This window comes from Phalacrocorax carbo, chromosome Z, assembly GCF_963921805.1.
Source record: "Phalacrocorax carbo chromosome Z, bPhaCar2.1, whole genome shotgun sequence".
NCBI lineage: Eukaryota > Metazoa > Chordata > Aves > Suliformes > Phalacrocoracidae > Phalacrocorax > Phalacrocorax carbo.
This window is the reverse complement of record NC_087548.1, coordinates 5,036,147-5,059,412: the sequence shown is the minus strand read 5'-3', so window position 1 is coordinate 5,059,412 and position 23,266 is coordinate 5,036,147. Positions and strand designations below refer to the sequence as shown.

Sequence of the window (23,266 nt, the reverse complement as noted above, 5' to 3'; positions counted from 1 at the left end):
CCTTTCCTTACCTTTCATGGCCTCGGCTGCCTGAATGAGCTCAGTGTCAGAGCTGGCCATGTGCTTGGAGTAGCCTGTCAGCTGCTGTTTCATCTCAGGAGATGGCTTCTGCAGGATCTGTGAGGAAGCAGAGGTAAGCACTGGCCTGTTCAGGGTGCACTCCCCAGGGAAGGAGAGTGGGACTCCCCAGCCCCACTACATGCGTGTATGTATTGGGTGTTATCTGTGATGCTTTCTTGAGTGACCCTGGCTGATCTCCTCCTGCCTGAGGATGGGATGAGAGTCCACAGCTTCTGGGACATCTTGTAGACACAAGTCCCTCAGTGCAAGCCTTCCGTCAGCTAGAGCGGATGTGATTGCACATGCACACACACATGGACCCTGGGGTCCTTGCAGACGCACACAAGTGCCACCCCAGTGCTGGGCTGGGCATGCAGACATGCTGTGAGCAAAGCTCATGCTGAGGTTAGACACCAGCAGGCATCCCAATGTCACCTTACTCACCAGCTGACAGGGAAGAAGGGAGAAGAGAGAGAAGGCATCAGTGAATGTCCTGGTTGGGAAACATGGGTGCTGGGGATGGGGAGCACAGGAAGGTGGGTGCTCTCTGGTGGGGGGTGAAGGGCAGCCAAGAGGAGAGGTGGGAATGAAGGATCAGAAGCCCTGGGTGGGGAGCTGTGCTGCCAGCGTTAGCGCATACTTCAGCCTCAGCAGGGCCAGGGGAGCCAGGGCACCCAGAAGAGGCCGGCTGCCCAGACCCAGAGGGTCCCAGGGCTGGAGGAACCACCTACACCCAGAGCAGCCACAGAGCCACTCTCCTCCTAACCCCCCCTTTGCACCTTATTTCTCCCCACCCTGAATTGCTTCACTGTGGTTTTCAGCCACCGGATCACTCTGCTTTTGAAGAGAGATACCTATTGTTACCAAATAACAAGTCCCTGTGGAGGTTCAAATTCCTTCCCCTCCCCAGTGAAATATGCAGGCTTTCCCACTCTTCTGCTGGGAGCCATGTTTTCCATCTCAAATCAAATAACCCCCTTTCTTGAACCCTAACCATACTTGTTCATGCTCCATGTGAGGCACTGGCTCCCATGGGGACCCAGCATACAGCAATGGTCTTGCTGCTGCCAGGGAGTGAGACAGCATCGTATCTGCCATCTCCCTTCCCATTCCCCTACATCCTTCCTGCTCGTGACTTTCCAGGAACCTGCTGCTCTCTGATACATGTGACCCACATGCTTCATTCCTGCCTTCGCAGGCCAGAGTGCTGCGGAGGCTTGGGGAAGTCATGACTTTATTCTGGACTTGCTCGCATGGGGCCATCCCAGCAAAGTCACTAGAGCTGCACGTGGCTCGGAGTCCTTGAGCTGATGGCACACAGCAACAGACGGTTTGCCCTCATAAGCGCATCCAGACAAAATGCCACATTATTAAGTCTGCTGTCTGCTCTGGTATGTTTAAAACTGCTGAATGATCTCTATTGGGAGCTGAAGGCAGCCTGGAAGCTATGAGCTTACTAAGATACATCTCCAGTGAATGTTTCAGGGGATGTACCACATGTATGATATTCAAGAGACACCACATAGCAGCTGGATGGTTACACCCAAAATACAGCAGAATAGTGTGTTCCTTCAAGTAGGCTGACCTCGGGCACTACCACAGTAAGCCATCAGCCCAATCATCTGTTAACAGGTCAGCCAGAAAATTTTTCCTTTGCACTACAGCCTTGGCTGGGATGACTTACATGTGGCTAAAACATCTTCCAGACAGACATTTGATCCAGATGCAGAGGATGGGAAAACTTCCTGCTCCCCTTGGAACTGTACCCCAGTGGTTACCTCCTTCAGATAAAACCATCCTTTGACCTCTCCTCTGCCCAGCTTCAATTTCTAGCCATTGATTCCTGCCCACCTCCTCTTTGTGCTGCTAGCGCTGGTTACCCTCTGCCTAAAGGGGCTTTTTCCTTGTGGGAAACCACAGTCTGAGCTCTACTGCCTTGTACCTGGTGAACCTGAATGGCACTCATACCAAGCCCTTCTAATCAGCTTAGTGAAACCCTACTGCAGAGCTGACTTGCCCTCAATCTTTGTCCTGAGCCTCTCACAGCTCTGCAGGTGTGGGTCTGTGCATCCCTCCACCACCCTTGACTCCACCTTTGTGGTCTCACCAAGAATGCAAACAGCTGGGAGGACCTCACTGGATGCTTTCTACCACTCTCTTGGTTAATCCGGTCTTAATTTGCTTTTTGTAAGCTACACTCATCCAGCTCAGGACTAAGCTAGAAGATTGGATCAAAAGGGTACAGCTGGCACTTGCAGTCATCACCTCTGCCATTGTGGGCACTGCCCCTCTCCCACTGGCTGAAATCTCTTACTCCCACCACTCTCACTGGAAACTGCTTCAGGATTTCGCTCCTGTGTTGTTGAATTTCCAGCCTCCACCTCTTTACAGCCAGTTAATCTCCATCTGTTGTTAGCCAAATACCTTTCTTCAGAGCCTGTTCATCTCTCTGACATCTGCTTCCATGCCAGGGGTTCAGCCATGTACTGTGCTGGCACAGGCAGTGAAGGGGGCTGTGCAAAGACCTCAGTGGGAGGAGGTGCAGAGCCCAGAGAACCTTGGGGGTTTAGGGAGCACCCTTGCATCCATGGGCAGCCTCCACCCACTCTGGGAACCAGGGCGGGGACACTCACCATCAGCACATGTTCCAGCAGCTCCAGGTAGCCATCAGTGCTCTCCTTGCCAAAGCGCAGCGCTTGCTGCTGCACATCCCTGCTCACCTCTGGGTGGTAGGTGGCTTCCTGAAACCCAGAGACAGCAAACCCTGATTCATATCCAGGCACCTCCCCTGCAGGGTGCATGCTGCCCCCCACAAACCCATACTAGACCCACAGCCCCTGCTGACCCCTGCCATACCTTGCATGCGCACAGCATATCTGCAATGGCACAGTGGCTCAGGTTTGCTGTGGCGATGACATCGTCCTGCCGACATGAGTTGCCAGTGGCCACTGCTTTGGCTGTGGCCATCGTGATGCCTTTCGTCATATGGATGAAGTCCTCTGGGGTGACCTTGGCGGGAGGCACGGGGGAGGAGAAGACCTGTGAGGCAAGAGGCAGCAGTGAGTTGTGGGGGCAACTGGTGGGCAGGACAGCAGCTGTGCCACCATGGCTGTACTCACTGCCAGCTCTTGGTGTATGTGCTCTATCGTGGCCTCCAGCGCCCGTGTCCCCTTTGTGGCCTCATCCTCGACAGCCTTCACCGTCTTCAGCAAGGAAGTGACATTCATCACCATCACCTGTGGAAGGGAGAAGAGCACCAGGTGAAGCCCCATGCAAGCTCTGGGCTGCTACTGGCACCTGTCCCTCCCTCATGGTTTGGTCCAAAACTACCCTGTTCCCATACTCCACTCACACCACCTCATCAATGCCTCCTCTGCATGTTGTGCTCCACCTTTTATATGTCCCTTCCTTCCTCCCTCCTTGCCCTGACTGCCCCCCAGTTGTCCTTCTACCCCCAGGCAGGCAGATAAGCCCCCTTGCTCTTTCTCCAGACCCCCTGCCCCATCCCCTCCTTCCCATCACATCCAGCTCAGACCTTGACAGAATTCTTCAGCTGGTAGACAGCAGGGTCATCCCCAGCTTTGCCAGCAGCTGCCTTGGTGACACTGATCAGGTCCCCAAGTGCCTTGGCCACATCCTTCACAGCATTGATCAGGACCACCTGGGGGAGAACAAGGCCAGGGCAACAGCTTGGCTATGGTTACCCTCAGGCTAGGGCTGGTGTGGTCCAGCAATGGGAAATTTGGACACCCCAGGGCACACAGTATACCAGCTCAGTCCAGCTCAGCCAGCACCAGCAAAAGCCCAGCCAGCCCTCTCCACAACACGCAGAGTCCAGCCCAGAGCATCACACAACACCTTCAACCCTCAGCCCCTTCAAGCAAGTTATGAGCAGCCTCCATTCACCCCACACACCCCATCCCACCTGAGTCTCTGGGTCTTCAGATCCCAGGCTGGCAGCACCCAGCTTCACCACCTCCACCAGATGGGTGATGATGGACACAGAGGATTGAGCAACCTGGGCTAGCTTCTCCTGGCTGGTCGTGGCATTCTGCACCAGCACCTTGGTGTCCTCCACCAGTGCCTTGGCTGTCTTCAAGATGCCCTCCCTAGGGAGAAGGGAGTCAGAGAGGACACAGCCCTCTACACACACACACGCGCGCTCCTTGGAGTGTAGAGAGACTCTAGACCCTGTCTTCTGTACATACAAGCTGGAGGGGAAATGGAGCCAGCGTGACCTGAACTTGCAGCTCTCCTTGGGGTTGGTCCACAGCTCAGAAAGATGGAAGACTGCAGGACACAGCCTGCCCCCCCCCGACTCTGGCTGAGCAGAGGCTGGGCAGGGTGCCTGGGTACCTGTGGTCAGCAAAGGTCTCAGAGTTCTCCCGATTGAGGGTTCCTGCTGTGGCAAACATGATGGTGGTGTCGAGGTCAGCAATGATGCCAGAGACAGTGCTGGCTGGTGTGATGCAAGCTTGTGTCCCGTGGTTCCCAGCCTGCAGGGCTGCCAGCACGTGATACCTGCAGGGTATGAGCAGGGTGACTGGGGAAGCAGAGCAGGTTCAGGCAACCCCCACCACACACTTCCTCCAACACCTCCCCAGGATGGAGCCACTTCACACCAAGGAGGGGAATCAGGAATCATGTGGTCTGGACACTCCTTCTTAGCTTCCATATTTTTACCTTGTACCTATTGTGTTTGGGGGTCCAGGAGATATTGGACTCTGCTAGTTTCCAAATGAATAAGGTCTGCATGATGGGCATCAGAACATCACAGTTCATTCCTTCTTTAACTGCTCAACTCAATTTCTGTACTTGGGCAAGCACTCATAAGAGAACATGTTTCCTGATAGAAAGCAATCTTGGAAAGGAAGGACCTGCAGGAGGCTCTAAGTGTGCAGACATGTGCCAGGCACTATGAACAAGTGTTTGTTTTGCTTTTGTAACCTTGCTTACAAGCATTGTTGCTCTACCCTTAGCAACTAGTTTTTTAGCCATGATTTTGTCTGTTATTCAGAAGTGTGCTGTCGTGGTTTAGCGGCAGCTCAGCCCCACACAGCCGCTCGCTCACTCCCCACCGGTAGATGGGGGAGAGAATCAGGAGGGTAACGCTCGTGGGTTGGGATAAGAACAGTTTAATAATTAAAATTAAAAGAAAACAACAGTAGAAATGCAATGTAAAGGAGAACAACGAGAGGCGCAAAGCCCCGGGGGAGCGGGGGGAAGGGAGGGGAGAGGGGGAACGAACCGCTGGAACAAACTGCCCGCGCCGCAGCCGCGCGCCGCCCGCCGACCCAACGCCGCGCCGCCTCCGCGCTGGCGCTGCAGCTGCCCCCACCTCAATATATTGGTCATGGTGTCACATGGTATGGAATGAACCTGCCATTGGCCAGTCGGGGTCAGCCGTCCCCACCATGGCCCTGCCCCTCCCAGGCCCCCCCGCCACGCGGCAGAGCGCGGGAAGCTGGAAAGGTAGATGACCCCCACAGTGAGGAGAATTAACCCCTTCTCAGCCAAAACCAGCACATTCTCCACCCCTTATTCCATACCATTTACACCATGCCCAGGTCCCATATAATGAAATACAACCATACCAACCACCACCCCTCCCCTTCCCATCCTTTAACATAATACACAGACATCATTCCCTTAGTTCATGGACCTTCCCTGTACAATGTCCATTAAAAATGTCCATTGAGTTCATCCAGTCCATGACTCTGGGCTCCATCTGTTGTATCAGTCTTTCAGGGTGGGAGAGATGGTGTGTGGATTTGGGTTGCTGCATACCGAGTCAGTCATCGTTCCATCACTGCTGCACGGCTTGTTTCATAGTTGATCTTCCATGGGTTGGGAGGCTCGTACTCTGATATCATTGGTACAACACAGCGGTGACACACAGTATTATATAGCAGTTCACATTGTGCCATGCAGTTCATTGACTGTTTTTGCCCAAAATCAAATCCCCTTGAGGCACACATCGGATTTCTCCATCCTCCCGCATCACCCACCAAGTGCACCCAGGTCCTCGAGCAAAAGCAATCCCACGAATGGGTTTGCCTTTGCCGGAGGCAGGAAGAACCCAGACTGTTTTGCCCAGCATACTTTTTGTGTGCACTACAGGGACTCTATCCCCTTCCACAGTACGTAAGGATTCTGACTGGGCAGGGCCGGCTCGGTTGGCAGATCCCCTCGTGTTGACTAACCACGTGGCTTTTGCTAAATGTGTATCCCAGTGCTTGAATGTTCCACCCCCCATTGCTCTCAGTGTAGTTTTTAACAGTCCATTGTACCGTTCAATTTTCCCAGAGGCTGGTGCGTGATAGGGGATGTGATACACCCACTCAATGCCATGCTCTTTGGCCCAGGTGTCTATGAGGCTATTACGGAAATGAGTCCCATTGTCTGACTCAATTCTCTCTGGGGTGCCATGTCGCCACAGGACTTGTTTCTCAAGACCCAGGATAGTGTTCCGGGCAATGGCGTGGGGGACAGGATATGTTTCCAGCCAGCCAGTCGTTGTTTCTACCATTGTAAGCACATGGCGCTTGCCTTGGCGGGTCTGTGGGAGTGTGATATAGTCAATTTGCCAGGCCTCCCCATATTTATATTTCAGCCATCGTCCCCCATACCACAGAGGCTTTACCCGCTTCGCTTGCTTGATTGCAGCGCACGTGTCACATTCGTGGATAACCTGTGCAATAATATCCATGGTCAAGTCCACCCCTCGATCACGAGCCCACCTGTATGTTGCATCTCTCCCTTGATGACCTGAGGTGTCATGGGCCCACCGAGCTAGAAATAGTTCACCCTTATGCTGCCAGTCCAGATCCACCTCAGCCACTTCAATCTTGGCAGCCTGATCTACCTGCTGGTTGTTCCGATGTTCTTCAGTGGCCCGACTCTTGGGGACATGAGCATCCACATGACGTACCTTTACAACCAGGTTCTCTACCCGGGCAGCAATATCTTGCCACAGTGCGGCAGCCCAGATGGGTTTGCCTCTGCGCTGCCAGTTGCTTTGCTTCCATTGCTGCACCCAGCCCCACAAGGCATTTGCCACCATCCAGGAGTCAGTATAGAGATAGAGCACTGGCCACTTTTCCCGTTCAGCAATGTCTAAGGCCAGCTGGATGGCCTTTACCTCTGCAAACTGGCTCCATTCACCTTCTCCTTCAGCAGTTTCTGCTACTTGTCGTGTAGGACTCCATACAGCAGCCTTCCATCTCCGGTGCTTTCCCACAAGGCAACAGGACCCATCAGTGAACAGGGCGTATTGCTTCTCATTTTCTGGCAGTTGGTTATACAGTGGGGCTTCTTCAGCACGTGTCACCTCCTCCTCTGGTGATAATCCAAAATCTTTGCCTTCTGGCCAGTCCATAATCACTTCCAAGATTCCTGGGCGACTGGGGTTTCCTACTCGAGCCCGCTGGGTAATCAGTGCAACCCATTTACTCCACGTAGCATCAGTTGCATGGTGTGTAGAGGGGATGTTTCCTTTGAACATCCAGCCCAGCACTGGCAGTCGGGGTGCCAGGAGCAACTGTGCTTCAGTACCAACCACTTCTGAAGCAGCTCGAACCCCTTCATATGCTGCCAATATCTCTTTTTCAGTTGGAGTATAGCGGGCTTCGGACCCTCTGTATCCCCAACTCCAAAACCCTAGGGGTCGACCCCGGGTCTCCCCTGGTGCTTTTTGCCAGAGGCTCCAGGTAGGGCCATTCTCCCCGGCTGCAGTGTAGAGCACATTTTTTATATCTTGTCCTGCCCGGACTGGCCCAAGAGCTACTGCATGGACTATTTCTCGTTTAATCTGTTCAAAGGCTTGTCGTTGCTCAGGGCCCCATTTGAAATCATTCTTTTTCCGGGTCACTTGATAGAGAGGGCTTACAATCAGACTGTAATTTGGAATATGCATTCTCCAAAAACCCACAACGCCCAAGAAAGCTTGTGTTTCCTTTTTGCTAGTTGGTGGAGACATGGCTGCTATTTTGTTGATCACATCCATTGGAATATGACGACGACCATCTTGCCATTTGATTCCTAAGAACTGGATTTCTCGTGCAGGTCCCTTCACCTTACTTTGTTTTATGGCAAAACCAGCTTTCAGAAGGATTTGGACTATTTTCTCTCCTTCCTCAAAAACTTCTTCCGCTGTGCTGCCCCACACAATGATGTCATCAATGTACTGAAGGTGTTCTGGAGCTTCTCCCTGTTCCAGTACAGTCTGAATCAGTCCATGGCAAATGGTAGGACTGTGTTTCCACCCCTGGGGCAGTCGATTCCAGGTATACTGGACGCCCCTCCATGTGAAAGCAAACTGTGGCCTGCACTCTGCTGCCAGAGGGATTGAGAAGAATGCATTAGCGATATCAATTGTGGCATACCACTTGGCTGCCTTTGACTCCAGTTCGTATTGAAGTTCTAGCATGTCTGGCACAGCAGCACTCAACGGTGGAGTGACTTCATTCAGGCCACGATAGTCTACTGTTAGTCTCCACTCTCCATTAGACTTCCGGACTGGCCATATGGGGCTGTTAAAGGGTGAGTGGGTCTTACTGATGACTCCTTGGCTCCTCAGTTGGTGAATGAGTTTATGGATGGGGATCAGAGAGTCTCTGTTGGTGCGATATTGCCGCCGGTGCACTGTTGTGGTGGCGATTGGCACCTGTTGTTCTTCGACCTTCAGCAACCCCACCACAGAAGGGTCCTTTGAGAGACCGGGCAAGGTAGACAGCTGTTCAGTTTCCTCCGTCTCCAAGGCAGCTACACCAAAAGCCCACTTGTAACCTTTTGGGTCCTTGAAATACCCTTTCCTGAGGTAGTCTATGCCAAGGATGCACGGAGCCTCTGGGCCAGTCACAATGGGGTGCTTCTGCCACTCATTGCCAGTTAGGCTCACTTTGGCCTCCAATACAGTTAGCTCTTGGGATCCCCCTGTCACTCCAGCAATGCTGATGGGTTCTGCCCCTATATAGTTCGATGGCATTAAGGTGCACTGTGCGCCGGTGTCCACTAAAGCTTTATACTCCTGTGGGTCGGACGTGCCAGGCCATCGGATCCACACAGTCCAGTAAGCCCGGTTATCCCTTTCCTCCACCCGGCTGGAGGCAGGGCCCCTCTAGTCCTGATCATGGCAGTCACAACTCACTTCCTGCAAATGTGAATCAGGAGTCCCTCTATTACACTTAGAAATAAAATCTGCGCTTCTACTCCTCTGTCTGGGGACTTGTTCACTGGAAATTGGAGCAGCGGCTTTCCTGGAAGAGCCCCCCTGAGTGACTGTTCTTCCTTGCAGTTCATGCACTCGTGCCTGTAGGGTCGAGGTAGGCTTGCCATCCCACCTCATCATGTCCTCTCCGTGGTCACGCAGGTAGAACCATAGGGTGGCCCGTGGTGTGTATCCCCTTCTTTGAGCCAAAGGACGCTTATTCCTAACAGCTGAGACACTGCTCTGTCGAGGTGGGGAGTAGGACAGATCTTCTTTGAGTTGCTGGACCTCTTGGGATAGTTTCTCCACAGCAGAGACAAGCGAGGAAGAGATATTTGTGTCGTAATCTCGGAGTTTATCTATCACCTCTGCCACCGTTGGTGTCTCGTCATCTTTCCACGACATCACTGCCAATGAGTTTGCATGCGAAGATGGTGCGCTCCGTACAAACTTCCGCCACATGGGTCGTGTGCACTCGGCTTCATCTGGATCTTTGGATGACCGTTGATCGTCCAGGTCACCATAAATCACCTCAAACACAGCTAATTCCCTTAGATACTGGATGCCTTTCTCCATAGTTGTCCATTTTCCTGGGCGATATGTAACATCTTCTTTAAAGGGATACCTTTCCTTCACTCCAGACAGGAGTCGCCTCCAGAGGCTGAGGGCTTGTGGCTTTTTTCCTATTGCTTTGTCAACGCCCCCTTCCCCAGAAAGGGATCCCAATTGTTTGGCTTCTTTTCCCTCTAGTTCCAGGCTACTGGCCCCATTATCCCAGCATCGGAGCAGCCAGGTGACAATGTGCTCACCTGAAGGACGGCTATAATCTTTTCGCATATCTCGCAACTCGCTTAAGGACAGGGATCGGGTGGTCTCTATTTCATTTATTACTTCTCCCTCCTCTCCCCGCGATGGCCCTGGTTCTTCATCATCCCGTTCTAAACGAGTTGATGTCCGCTTCCAATATTTTGTCTTGTGTATGGGGGCAACTGATACTGGTACGGGTTTATTTTCTGAGCTAGCTCCGGTACTTGTTGTGGGGGTTTGAGTGGCTGCAGTGCCTGTCGTCCGGGCTGGGTTGTCTACAGTGCCAGTCACTTTGCATTTCAATCCAGAGACATTCTCTTCCCCTTGGGAGCACTGAATACTGTTGAGCAGGGCTCAGTACGCATGGGCCAGGCCCCAGCATGTTGCAGTTATCTGTGTCTCTCTGGAGTTCCCAGCGTAACAACATACTTTCTCCAAATATTCTACTAGTTTTTTAGGATTCTGCACTTGTTCGGGGGTGAAACTCCAAAACACTGGGGGTGCCCACTGCCCTAGGTATTTGCCCATGCTATCCCACATGCCCTGCCACTCGTAACTATCAAGCCTCGGGGCAGATTTCTGGGTGATATTCTTAAGTTGCTTAGTCAAAACCAAAACAACCTGCCCAAAAACTAACAATAAGTGCACCTTAACCACCCAAGGATGTTCAAGATACAAAGACGTTGTTGTAACAAAGGCACAGACATCATAGAACAAAGTTGCAAAGGTATTATTCTGTATTTCCTCCATATAAAATCTCTCAGAGGAGGAGGTATAATTGCTAATTGCCTCAACAAGGTGGTATCCGAAGTACAGTAACGGTTTCAGCAAAAACCCCAAATACCAGATAAAGCTGAAAACGAGTGTTTGTATAACAAATCTTGTAGGCAAAACATTACTAATCACAGCAGAACACAGCAGACTCAACAAATCAACACCAATCTGTAACACCAACTGCAAAAAGGACAACATGGTGCTGTGACCAGCAGCTGTTATTATCTCCAACCCTTGAGCCCCACGTTGGGCGCCAAAAGGACTGTCGTGGTTTAGCGGCAGCTCAGCCCCACACAGCCGCTCGCTCACTCCCCACCGGTAGATGGGGGAGAGAATCAGGAGGGTAACGCTCGTGGGTTGGGATAAGAACAGTTTAATAATTAAAATTAAAAGAAAACAACAGTAGAAATGCAATGTAAAGGAGAACAACGAGAGGCGCAAAGCCCCGGGGGAGCGGGGGGAAGGGAGGGGAGAGGGGGAACGAACCGCTGGAACAAACTGCCCGCGCCGCAGCCTCGCGCCGCCTCCGCGCTGGCGCTGCAGCTGCCCCCACCTCAATATATTGGTCATGGTGTCACATGGTATGGAATGAACCTGCCATTGGCCAGTCGGGGTCAGCCGTCCCCACCATGGCCCTGCCCCTCCCAGGCCCCCCCGCCACGCGGCAGAGCGCGGGAAGCTGGAAAGGTAGCTGACCCCCACAGTGAGGAGAATTAACCCCTTCTCAGCCAAAACCAGCACATGTGCTCTTTAGATTGACTGACAGACAGGATGCTTTCCACTGTGCCAGCAAAAGGCACAGGAGAGATCAATCACTCAGCACAAGCTGCAGGCTGGCTAGAGACACAGCACTGCAATAGCTGATTTGGAGGGCCTTGGGCTGCCACCAGTGTGTGTAGATTAATCTTCTCTGGCAAGGACATCATCGGCATGTCAGCAGGCAGCACCTGGATGTCCCACTCACCCATTACAGCACCAGCTACTGTTACAAGTGCCTGGAGAGGGGGATCCATCCTCCACCCCATCAGCTGAATCAGGCCAGGGCAAGCATGGCTGAGAGAGACAACAGAGCCCAACAGGACCAGGGGAGAACCAGTGTGGTGGCTCCAAGGGCGTGTGGCTCAACCCAGCATCCCTCCCACCTTGCCACACCATTGCACCTCTCTCTGGGCCACTCACCTTCTCAGAAACCTTGCGCGCACTCTCTATCAGCTCCTTCTTGGTGTAGGCATCACTGGGGCTGCACTGCAGGGCTCCAGCCTTGGTGACCAGGGCAGCACAGCCATGACCCAGCTCCTGCACCCGGTGCTTGATGTGGGAGCCAATCTGGAGGGGAACGTGTGTGAGAGAGCCATCAGGGAACTAAGCCCCACATCCATGATACCTGCTGGGAAAAGCCAGCCACCCCCACCCAGCCCCTCTCTCCCAGTCCTCCCAACTCAGGAGAAGGAAAAAGGAAACGTGGCTTTACTCTGTTTCACAGAATCACAGAATGGTAGGGGTTGGAAGGGACCTCTGGAGATCATCTTGTCCAACCCCCCTGCTTGAGCAGGCATACCTAGAGCAGGCTAGCTGTGTTGCAAGGGAGGTCTGAATGCTGCCCTGCCCCCAGCTCTGACAGGAGGTTCAAGTGCCCCCGTCCTCTGCTCTCATGCCCCAGCAGATCCTGCTCTGCCCCATGGCACACCCCATGCTCACACCTCCTTGTTCTTGGTGGTAAGTGCAGCTGGTTTGGCCTCTTGCGCTAGCTGCCCATAGTCATTGGTGAGCTGGTTGGCCAGTATGCCCAGCTCATCTGGGTTGGTGGTGGATTTGGTGACCTGCTGATGGAAGAAGAGCAGGAGGTGGAAGGGCCCTACGCTGGGACAGGCAAGCAAGGAGGGTGGTTGCCCTGCCTGGGTGGCAGGCACCGCGCTTTCTACAGTGACAGGCTTGCTCACACCCACCATCTCCTGCACAGTCACTGCGATGACCTTGGCAGTCTTTGTCATTGTGGTCTGGTAGTCCACAAAGGTCCCCTCTGGCTCGCCCATCGGCCCCTTGTCCAGCTGCAAGAGACCATCATGAGTCTGGCTCCAGCCCCAGCCCAGAGACCTTGTAGGGTTTGACTGGCTCTTCCTCTCCTCCACCCCCAGCCCTGGCTGGGTCCTCTCCATACTCCCCTCACCTGGTTGATGGCCTGGGTGATGACCATGCCCCCTACAACACCTGCAGCACTGGCTGCCTCATTCAGAGTAGCAGTCAGGTCCTCCACCACTTCCTTCATCATCTGCATTGCCTCCTCCAGAGCCTCCTGGGTGTGGGAAGCTTGCTGCAAGGATGAGACAGAGTGAGGGAAAACAGGCAGCAGCTCCCCTCCTGCTGGGGATGCCACACTTACGGCAGCCCTGGCCAGGTTTCCATGTTTGGCGTACGCGTGTGCGGCACATGGCCAAGCCTCTCATGTGGCACCCATGTGCAAAGGGGAGCATGCTGTCGACACGTGCCCCTCCTGCTCACCTTCGGGTTCCCACCTGCCTCCTTGGACGTATACAGCATCTGCAGGGCAGACTCAGCCAGCGTTTTGGTCTGGTCCAGGAGGTTCATCTGCTGTAGGTGGTTGGGTGTTTTGGAGGCAGTGCCAATAGCCGCTATAATAAGAGGCTCAAAGTACTGAGCCATCTGAGACACCTAGGGAAGAGCGGCACCAGTGCCAGCAGCTTCCAGTCCTGGCTGCCTTGTCCCTCTCCTCCTGCCACGAGCTCCTCCACGTGCACTGAATGCCTTGTCAGCAGCTCCCCATCCCCACCCCCACATTACCTTGTGCCCCAGCTGTGAGGCCTCAGCCTGTGCTGCGCTGGCCACGGGCTTGATCAGGCTGCTGATCTCCTGAACAGCTGTGATCACCTGGTTGTGCAAAGCCTGTTGCAAAGAGAGGGCGACACGTGAGGCTGCAGTGGGGCTGGGGTTACTGTGCACTGCTGGGAGCCAAGGGGAAGGACACCCGCTCGCCCCAGTTGAGTTTGCAGCAGCGTGTCCCCAACCCACCTCCTGGGAAATATCTTCTCGGGGGGCCAGCTGCTGGCTGATGGTAGCAAGGGAGGCCTGGTCCACCTCCTGCATGCATCTGTTCAGCATCTCAATGGCCTTATCACACTCCTGCTGTCCCGGAGCTTTGTCCCTATGTCATGGTTTTAGCTGGGATAGAGTTAATTTTCTTCACTCTAGCTAGTATAGTGCTGTGCTTTGAAATTAGCATGGAAAAAAAACTGTTGAGATAACACACAGATGTTTTGGGCTGTTGCTGGGTAGCGCTTATACTAGTCAAGGACATTTCTAGCTTCCCATGCTCTGCTGGGTGCACAAGAAGCCAGGAGGGGAGGAGACACAGCTAAGAGAGCGTATTCAAACTGACCAAAGGGATATTCCATATCATGTAACATCATGCCCAGTATGTTACCTGGGAGGGGCTGGCTGGGGGGGGAGGAAGCAATCGTGGCTCGGGGACGGGCAGCGTCGGTCGATGGGTGGTGAGCGGTTGTATCGTTCGTGTTTCCGTGGTTTTTTCCCTTGTTTTTTTCCTTTCCCTTCCTTTTCCATTTTATTATATTAACATTATTGTCATTATAATAATAATAATTATTATTATTATTTTATTATAATTATTAAACTGTGCTTAACCCACAAGTTCTTTTGCTCATCCGATTCTCTTCCCCATCCCACAGGGGTGGGGGGGTGAGTGAGCGGCTGCATGGTATTCAGTTGCCAGCTGAGGCTGAACGACGACAGTCTATTTTTGGCGCCCAACGTGGGGCACGAAGGGTTTGAGAAAATAACAGTTGCTGGTCACAGCATTGATTCATCTGCTCTCAGTATTAGTTTGTCCAGTCTTTACCATGCTGATTGTAAAGTACATGTTAAAACTTGCTGTTGGTTTTGTCAGTTTGCTGTGCTCTGCAGTGATTAGAGATGTTTTGCCTAGGAGACTTGTTATTAAAACACTGGCCTTGACCGTTATCGGTTATTTAGGTCTTGCATGGAAGCCGTTACTGTACTACAGCTACCACCTCATGGAGGCAATTAGCAATTATACCTCCTCCTCTGAGAGGTTTTTTATGGAGGAAATACAGAATGGCACCGTAGCTGCCATCTTATGTAATGTCTCCTCCTTCATTACAACAACTTTTCAGTATCTTGAACATCCTTGGGTAGTCTGTTGCTATTGATTTGGCAGACGGTGTCAGTTCTGTCTAAGGTTAATAAGCAAGTTAAGAATATAATCCAGAGATCTGTCCCAAGGCTGGATAGCTATGCGTGGCAGGGTATGTGGGATAGTATGGGCAAATGCCTAAGATGGTGGGCACCCCCCATGATGTGGGACTTCACCCCTGAACAAGTGCAGAATCCTGAAAAATTAGTAGAACATTTGGAGGAAGTATGTTGTCACCCTGGCAATTCCAGAGAGATACAAATCACTGCAATGTGCTGGGGCCTGGCTTATGCCCATCGAGCCCTATTTAACACTATTCAGTACCCCCAAGGGAAAGAGAAGGGAGCTACTCCAACCCCAGTGACAAGCACTGTGGCCACCCAACCCCCCACAACGGATACTGCAACTACTCCAACCCCAGTGACGAGCACTGCGGCCACCCAACCCCCCCATGACAGATACTGCAGCTACTCCAACCCCAGTGCCAAGCGTTGCAGCTAAACCAGAGGACCAACCTGTGCCAGTATCAGTCGCCCCTATACGCAAGAAGAAATCATGGAAGAGAAGGTCAACTCGTTTAGAAAGAGATTATAAGGAACCAGGGCTATCATGAGAAGAGGAGGAGGAAGAGGAAGAATGTGTACAAGAAACGGAAACTACCCGATCCCTATCCTTGAGTGAGTTGTGGGATATACGGAAAGATTTCGGGCATCATTCAGGTGAGCACGTTATCACCTGGCTGCTCCGATGCTGGGATAATGGGGCCAGTAGTTTGGAATTAGAGGGGAAGGAAGCCAAACAACTGGGATCCCTCTCTAGGGAAGGGGGCATTGATAAAGCAATTGGAAAAGGAACACAAGCCCTCAGCCTCTGGAGGTGGCTCCTGTCCGCGGTGAGAGAGAGGTATCCTTTCAAAGAAGATATTGTATTTCGCCTAGGAAAATGGATGACCATGGAGAAGGCATTCAGCATCTAAGGGAATTAGCTGTGCTTGAGGTGGTTTATGGTGACCTGGACTATCAACAGTCCTCCAAAGATCCAGATGAAGCCCAGTGCACACAACCCATGTGGTGGAAGTTTGTACGGAGCGCACCATCTTCGCATGCAAACTCATTGGCAGTAATGTCGTGGAAAGATGACGAGACACCAACGGTGGCGGAGGTCATTGAAAAACTCCGGGAATATGAAGCGAATCTCTCTTCCTCGCTTGTCTCATCTTCTTTGAGTTGCTGGACCTCTCGGGACAGTTTCTCGACAGCAATGTCCTACTCCCCACCAGTACGGACCAGTATCTCAGCCATTAGGAGTAAGCGTCCCTTGGCTCAAGAGAAGGGATACACACGACGGGGCACCCTATGGTTCTACCTGCGTGATCACGGAGAGGACATGAAGAAGTGGGATGGAAAACCTACCTCAGCCTTAGAGGCACGGGTACGTGAGCTGCAAGGGAGAACAATCACTCAGGGGAGTTTCTCCAGGAGAGCTGCTGCTCCAGTTTCCCATAAGCAATTCTCCAGACAGAGGAGCAGAAGTGCTGATTCTATTTCTAAGCTTAATAGAGGGACTCCTGATTCACATTTACAGGAAGTGAGTTGTGACTGCCATGATCAGGACTAGAGGGGCCCTGCCTCCAGCCAGGTGGAAGAAAGGGATAACCAGGTTTACTGGACTGTGTGGATCCGATGGCCTGGCACGTCCAACCCACAGGAGTATAAAGCTTTAGTGGACACCGGCGCACCTCAATGCCATCAAACTGTATAGGGGCAGAACCCATCAGCATTGCTGGAGTGACGGGGGATCCCAAGAGCTAACTGTATTGGAGGCCGAAGTGAGCCTAACCAGGAATGAGTGGCAAAAGCACCCCATTGTGACTGGCCCAGAGGCTCCGTGCATCCTTGGCATAGACTACCTCAGGAGAGGGTATTTCAAGGACCCAAAAGGCTACAGGTGGGCTTTTGGTGTAGCTGCCTTGGAGACGGAGAGTATTAAGCAGCTGTCTACCTTTCCCGATCTCTCAAATGACCCTTCTGTTGCAGGGTTGCTGAAGGTCAAGGAAGAACAGGTGCCAATTGACACCACAACGGTGCACCGGCAGCAATATCGCACCAACTGAGACTCTCTGATCCCCATGCATGGGCTCATTCATCGACTAAAGAGTCAAGGAGTCATCAGTAAAATCCACTCACCCTTTAACAGTCCCATATGGCCAGTGCGGAAGTCTAATGGAGAGTGGAGGCTAACAGTAGACTATCATGGCCTGAACGAACTCACGCCGCCACTGAGTGCTGCTGTGCCAGACATGCTAGAACTTCAATACGAACTGGAGTCAAAGGCAGCCAAGTGGTATGCCACAACTGATATCACTAATGCATTTATCTCAATCCCTCTGGCAGCAGAGTGCAGGCCACAGTTTGCTTTCACTTGGAGGTGCATCCAGTACACCTGGAATCGACTGCCCCAGGGGTGGAAACACAGCCCTACCATTTGCCATGGACTGATCCATAATGCTTTGGAAAAAGGTGGAGCTCCCGAACACCTACAATACATTGATGACATCATTGTGTGGGGCAATACAGCAGAAGAAGTTTTTGAGAAAGGAGAGAAAATAGTCCAAATCCTTCTGAAAGCTGGTTTTGCCATAAAGCAAAGTAAGGTCAAGGGACCCACACGAGACATCTAGTTCTTAGGAATAAAGTGCAAGATGGTCGTCATCAGATCCCCATGGATGTGATCAACAAAATAGCAGCCATGTCTCCACCAACTAGCAAAAAGGAAACACAAGCTTTCTTGAGCGTTGTGGGTTTTCGGAGGATGCATATTCCAAATTACAGTATGATCGTAAGCCCTCTCTATCAAGTCACCCGGAAAAAGGATGACTTCAAATGGGGCCCTGAGCAACAAGCCTTTGAACAAATTAAACAGGAGATAGTCCATGCAGTAGCCCTTGGGCCAGTCCGGGCAGGACAAGATGTAAAAAATGTGCTCTACACTGCAGCTGGGGAGAATGGCCCTACCTGGAGCCTCTGGCAGAAAGCACATGGGGAGACCCGAGGTTGACCCCTAGGGTTTTGGAGTTGGGGATACAGAGGGTCCGAAGCCCGCTATACTCCAACTGAAAAAGAGACATTGGCAGCATATGAAGGGGTTAGAGCTGCTTCAGAAGTAGTTGGTACTGAGGCACAGTTGCTCCTGGCACCCCGACTGCCAGTGCTGGGCTGGATGTTCAAAGGAAACATCCCCTCTACACACCATGCAACTGATGCTACGTGGAGTAAATGGGTTGCACTGATCACCCAGCGGGCTCGAGTAGGAAACCCCAGTCGCCCAGGAATCTTGGAAGTGATTATGGACTGGCCAGAAGGCAAAGATTTTGGAATATCACCAGAGGAGGAGGTGACACATGCTGAAGAAGCCCCACTGTATAACAAACTGCCAGAAGAGGAGAAGCAGTATGCCCTGTTCGCTGATGGGTCCTGTCACCTTGTGGGAAAGCACCGGAGATGGAAGGCTGCTGTATGGAGTCCTACACGACAAGTAGCAGAAACTGCTGAAGGAGAAGGTGAATGGAGCCAGTTTGCAGAGGTAAAGGCCATCCAGCTGGCCTTAGACATTGCTGAACGGGAAAAGTGGCCAGTGCTCTATCTCTATACTGACTCCTGGATGGTGGCAAATGCCCTGTGGGGCTGGCTGCAGCAGTGGAAGCAAAGCAACTGGCAGCGCAGAGGCAAACCCATCTGGGCCGCCGCATTGTGGCAAGATATTGCTGCCGGGGTAGAGAACCTGGTTGTAAAGGTACGTCATGTGGATGCTCATGTCCCCAAGAGTTGGGCCACTGAAGAACATCGAAACAACCAGCAGGTGGATCAGGCTGCCAAGATTGAAGTGGCTGAGGTGGATCTGGACTGGCAGCATAAGGGTGAACTATTTCTAGCTCGGTGGGCCCATGACACCTCAGGCCATCAAGGGAGAGATGCAACATACAGGTGGATTCGTGATCGAGGGGCGGACTTGACTGTGGGTGTTATTGCACAGACTATCCACGAATGTGAAACGTGCGCTGCAATCCAGCAAGCGAAGCGGGTAAAGCCTCTGTGGTATGGGGGACGATGGCTGAAGTATAAATATGGGGAGGCCTGGCAGATTGACTATATCACACTCCCACAGACCCGCCAAGGCAAGCGCCATGTGCTTACAATGGTAGAAACAACGACTGGCTGGCTGGAAACATATCCTGTCCCCCACGCCATTGCCCGGAACACTATCCTGGGTCTTGAGAAACAAGTCCTATGGCGACATGGCACCCCAGAGAGAAATGAGTCAGACAACGGGACTCATTTCCGAAATAACCTCATAGACAGCTGGGCCAAAGAGCGTGGCATTGAGTGGGTGTATCATATCCCCTATCACGCACCAGCCTCTGGGAAAATTGAACGGTACAATGGACTGTTAAAAACTACACTGAGAGCAATGGTGGTGTGTGTTTAACATTCAGGCACTGGGATACACGTTTAGCAAAAGCCACGTGGTTAGTCAACACGAGGGGATCTGCCAATCGAGCTGGCCCTGCCCAGTCAGAACCCTTACGTACTGTGGAAGGGGATAGAGTCCCTGTAGTGCACGTAAAGAATATCCAGGGCAAAACAGTCTGTGTTCTTCCTGCCTCAGGCAAAGGCAAACCCACTCGTGGGACTGCTTTTGCTCGAGGACCTGGGTGCACTTGGTGGGTGATGCAGGAGGATGGAGGAGTCTGATGTGTGCCTCAATGGGATTTGATTTTGGGCAAAAACAGCCAATGAACTGAATAATATGCTGTTAATTGCTATATGATGTTGTATGTCATCACTACTATGTTTGCTATATGCCATATCAATGGCATGTTATCATGGTGGGAATCTCCCAGTTAATAATAATAGCAAATGAACTTTCAATTGAACCAAGCAAAGTGCAGCAGTGAGAGAACAAGAACTACCAGTGCAACAGTGATGGAACAAGGACTGACATGCAATAATCTGACACCACACACAGCACCTCTCTGAAAGACTCTTACAATAGATGAAACCCAAAGTCATGGACTAAATGAACTCAATGGACATTTCACAGGCATTCTACAGGGGTGGTCCATAGACGAGGGGAATGATAAATGAAAATCTGTATATCCTTTTAAAGGATTAGAAGGTGGGTAGGGAGTATTGAAATTGTACTCAATAGTATGGGACCTGAGCATGATGTCAATGATATGGAATAAGGGGTGGATACTGTCATGGTTTTAGCTGGGATAGAGTTAATTTTCTTCACTCTATCTGGTATAGTGCTGTGCTTTGAAATTAGCATGGAAAAAAACTGTTGAGATAACACACAGATATTTGGGCTGTTGCTGGGTAGTGCTTGTACTAGTCAAGGACATTTCTAGCTTCCCATGCTCTGCCAGGTGCACAAGAAGCTGGGAGGGGAAGGGACACAGCTAAGAGAGTGTATTCAAACTGACCAAAGGGATATTCCATATCATGTAATGTCATGCCCAGTATGTTAACTGGGAGGAGCTGGCTGGGGGGGGAGGAAGCAATCGTGGCTCAGGGACGGGCAGCGTCGGTCGGCGGGTGGTGAGCGGTTGTATCGTTTGTGTTTCCGTGTTTTTTTCCCTTTTTTTTCCTTTCCCTTCCTTTTCCATTTTATTATATTAACATTATTGTCATTATTATCATAATCATTATTATTATTATTATCATCATCATTTTATTGTAATCATTAAACTGTGCTTATCTCAACCCACAAGTTCTTTTGCTTGTCCAATTCTCTTCCCCATCCCACAGGGGTGGGGGGGGGAGTGAGCGAGCAGCTGCGTGGTGTTCAGTTGCCAGCTGAGGCCGAACCACGACACCCTGCATGACAGATGGATCAACCTGGTGCTGGCAGGCGCTATGCCACCCCTTTGCCCCTGGCCTTAGCTAGTGATGGCAAGAACCCCTTCTCCTGAATGGGGAGCAACCCAGTCTCAGAGCCCAGGCACACCAGCATGCATCCCCATCAACCTGTGCCAGGGCTGGAAGAGCAGTTCCTGTACAGGATGAGGGGTAGCATCTTCCATACCATCCCTTGCCTTCCCCCTGGCAGTGGCCGAGGAGAAGATGAGCCAAAACATCCCTGGGGATGCTCACTTGGAATAAGCCTGAGCAGGGGTACCCACCAGTGGGGACAGGGCCATGGCCAAGCAGGCAGGACTTGCCCCACCGCATGTTGTTGATCAGCTTCTTGATGGAGTCTGAGACAGTGTGAGACTGGCTGGCCAGCACTGACCACTGCGGCGGGTCCTTGGGGTTGGCAGCCAGAGAGCGGGCAGTCTGGATGAGGCTGGCAGAGCTCTCCAGCATGGTCTTGGCCAAAGAGATGATGGGCTCCATGGTTCTACACCCCTGCACAGGGAGACAATGGGCTGGTGATGCACAAGAGGGACTGTGTGTGGGAAGTTACCCCCTCCCTTTCCCACGACCCTCACCTCAGATCGTGGATATCTCTGGAGCAAGTTTAGCTAATGAAGAACAACCCTGGGAAAAAGACACAGTTATACTTGTTGGAAGAAACCCCTGGGAGGAAGAGATAAAGCAATAAAACACAAGAAGGAATGCACAGAATGTTGTGGGTTTTGTACCCAGGTGTCTGTTAGCAATTAACCCCTGATCTTCTGGATAAAGAAGTTACTTATCATGTGTAAGCTATTTCTGTATAACAATGGAAAGGTACTGAAGCTCGACTACAGGCTGTTGCCTCAGCCAGCTAGAGGGTATAAAAGCTTGCTTAGCTTTAATAAAGTTGTCTTTGATTTGTAACCAGCGTGATGGAATTAACCAACCATGGATGTTGCTGTACTCCTTGTACAGCCCTATCCAACTGGACATTAAGTCTGGGGACATGGAGTATACAAATCAGTGTGTTCGTTGATCTGTATTTTAGTCTCTAGGTAATCATTAATGTGAACAAAACAATAGACAATGTGTTTCTATCAGAAGAGGATGACAAAATGTGGTTTCGTGTAGTGGACTGAGAAAACTGGCCAGGACTGCCAAGATTAAGAGCCAAGTAAGTAAAAGGTAATTCCGGCAGGGGGAGATCGCGACCACCGACTCATGGACCACCGACCCAAGTAATACCACCTACTCAAAAGAGAACAATAGAAGAGGACAACTGAGCCTGTGCAGTAATTTACATATGGAACGAGCAAGTTTGTACCAATCAGTAGAAAGGACAATAATGAATATGTATGAATAAGTAAATTTTTGATCTATAAATTGTATGGGAAAGGTGTGTAAGGTATGCACGTTAGGAGGAGCGATCCCCCATGCATCCGGCGCTGTGAATAAAGAATGCCTGCTCTTTAATACTAAATTGGTGTTAAAGAGTTGTTTCTGATTTTACCGCGTTTTTCGGTAACTGATTCACCACGGTCAGAGTCCGTGCCTTTTAATACGCCACAAATGGTGCCCAACGTGGGGCCCTTAAATGACTAGCTGTCGATCCGGTGGCGTAGCTCAGCTGAGCTTCAGGACAGGACACTGCAAGGAAGCATTTACAGCACACTCAATTACCTTTCGCAGGATGAAGATAACAGCTGAGAACTATGGGGATGAATTTAACAAAAGAGCAAAATACTGTTTTAGAAGTTTTTAACAAGATTCTGAAGGGACATGGAAAGAAAATGGATAATGAAGAGTTACAACGAATCCTCATTTGGGCTTCTAAAAATGATCCCTCTATAAACAGTCATAATATTTATGATCCCGAAATCTGGGACAAAGTTGGGGTCAGACTCTGGGACTGTGCCACTAGAAATGATAAAAGTGTGGCTGGTTTGTTACCTTCTTGGCAGATCATTTTTGAGACTTTAAAGGCACATGTTAGTTCTTGGGCAGAAGAGGGGCAAGAGAAGTCCGCACCACCATTAGCCCCCACCACCACTGGCATCCCCTCCTACAGACTGTGTTGTGAAGCTGCGAGTAATATCGCACAAGGATGCCTTTGTGATCTTGCCTCCTAATAATTGTGATGATGATGCGAATGATCCATTTGATCCGGGGCGAACTGACCCTGAAAAGGAGACTGACTCGTATCCCCCAGACCCTCACGATAGATGGGCAGCAGTAAGAAGGGAGGCAAAGCAGGCGGGGGATGTGGATATTTTGGGAGCCTTCCTGGTAATATGTGCTCCTGAACAAGAACCACATTGGGAAGGTTGT

At 51.4% G+C, this 23,266-nt stretch overlaps 1 protein-coding gene across 1 annotated transcript in view; it reads right to left on the bottom strand.

Moving 5' to 3' along the window:
* Positions 1 to 23,266, bottom strand: part of LOC135310605 (talin-1-like) — a 54,449-nt gene that overhangs the window by 2,897 nt on the left and 28,286 nt on the right. The window contains 16 exon segments of the mRNA XM_064438728.1: positions 12 to 117; positions 2,694 to 2,801; positions 2,917 to 3,099; positions 3,180 to 3,296; positions 3,596 to 3,721; positions 3,986 to 4,169; positions 4,417 to 4,564; positions 10,626 to 10,640; positions 12,025 to 12,175; positions 12,550 to 12,669; positions 12,796 to 12,897; positions 13,017 to 13,160; positions 13,349 to 13,519; positions 13,649 to 13,750; positions 13,877 to 14,009; positions 21,267 to 21,440. Coding sequence (XP_064294798.1) covers positions 12 to 117; positions 2,694 to 2,801; positions 2,917 to 3,099; positions 3,180 to 3,296; positions 3,596 to 3,721; positions 3,986 to 4,169; positions 4,417 to 4,564; positions 10,626 to 10,640; positions 12,025 to 12,175; positions 12,550 to 12,669; positions 12,796 to 12,897; positions 13,017 to 13,160; positions 13,349 to 13,519; positions 13,649 to 13,750; positions 13,877 to 14,009; positions 21,267 to 21,440 — 2,084 coding nt within the window.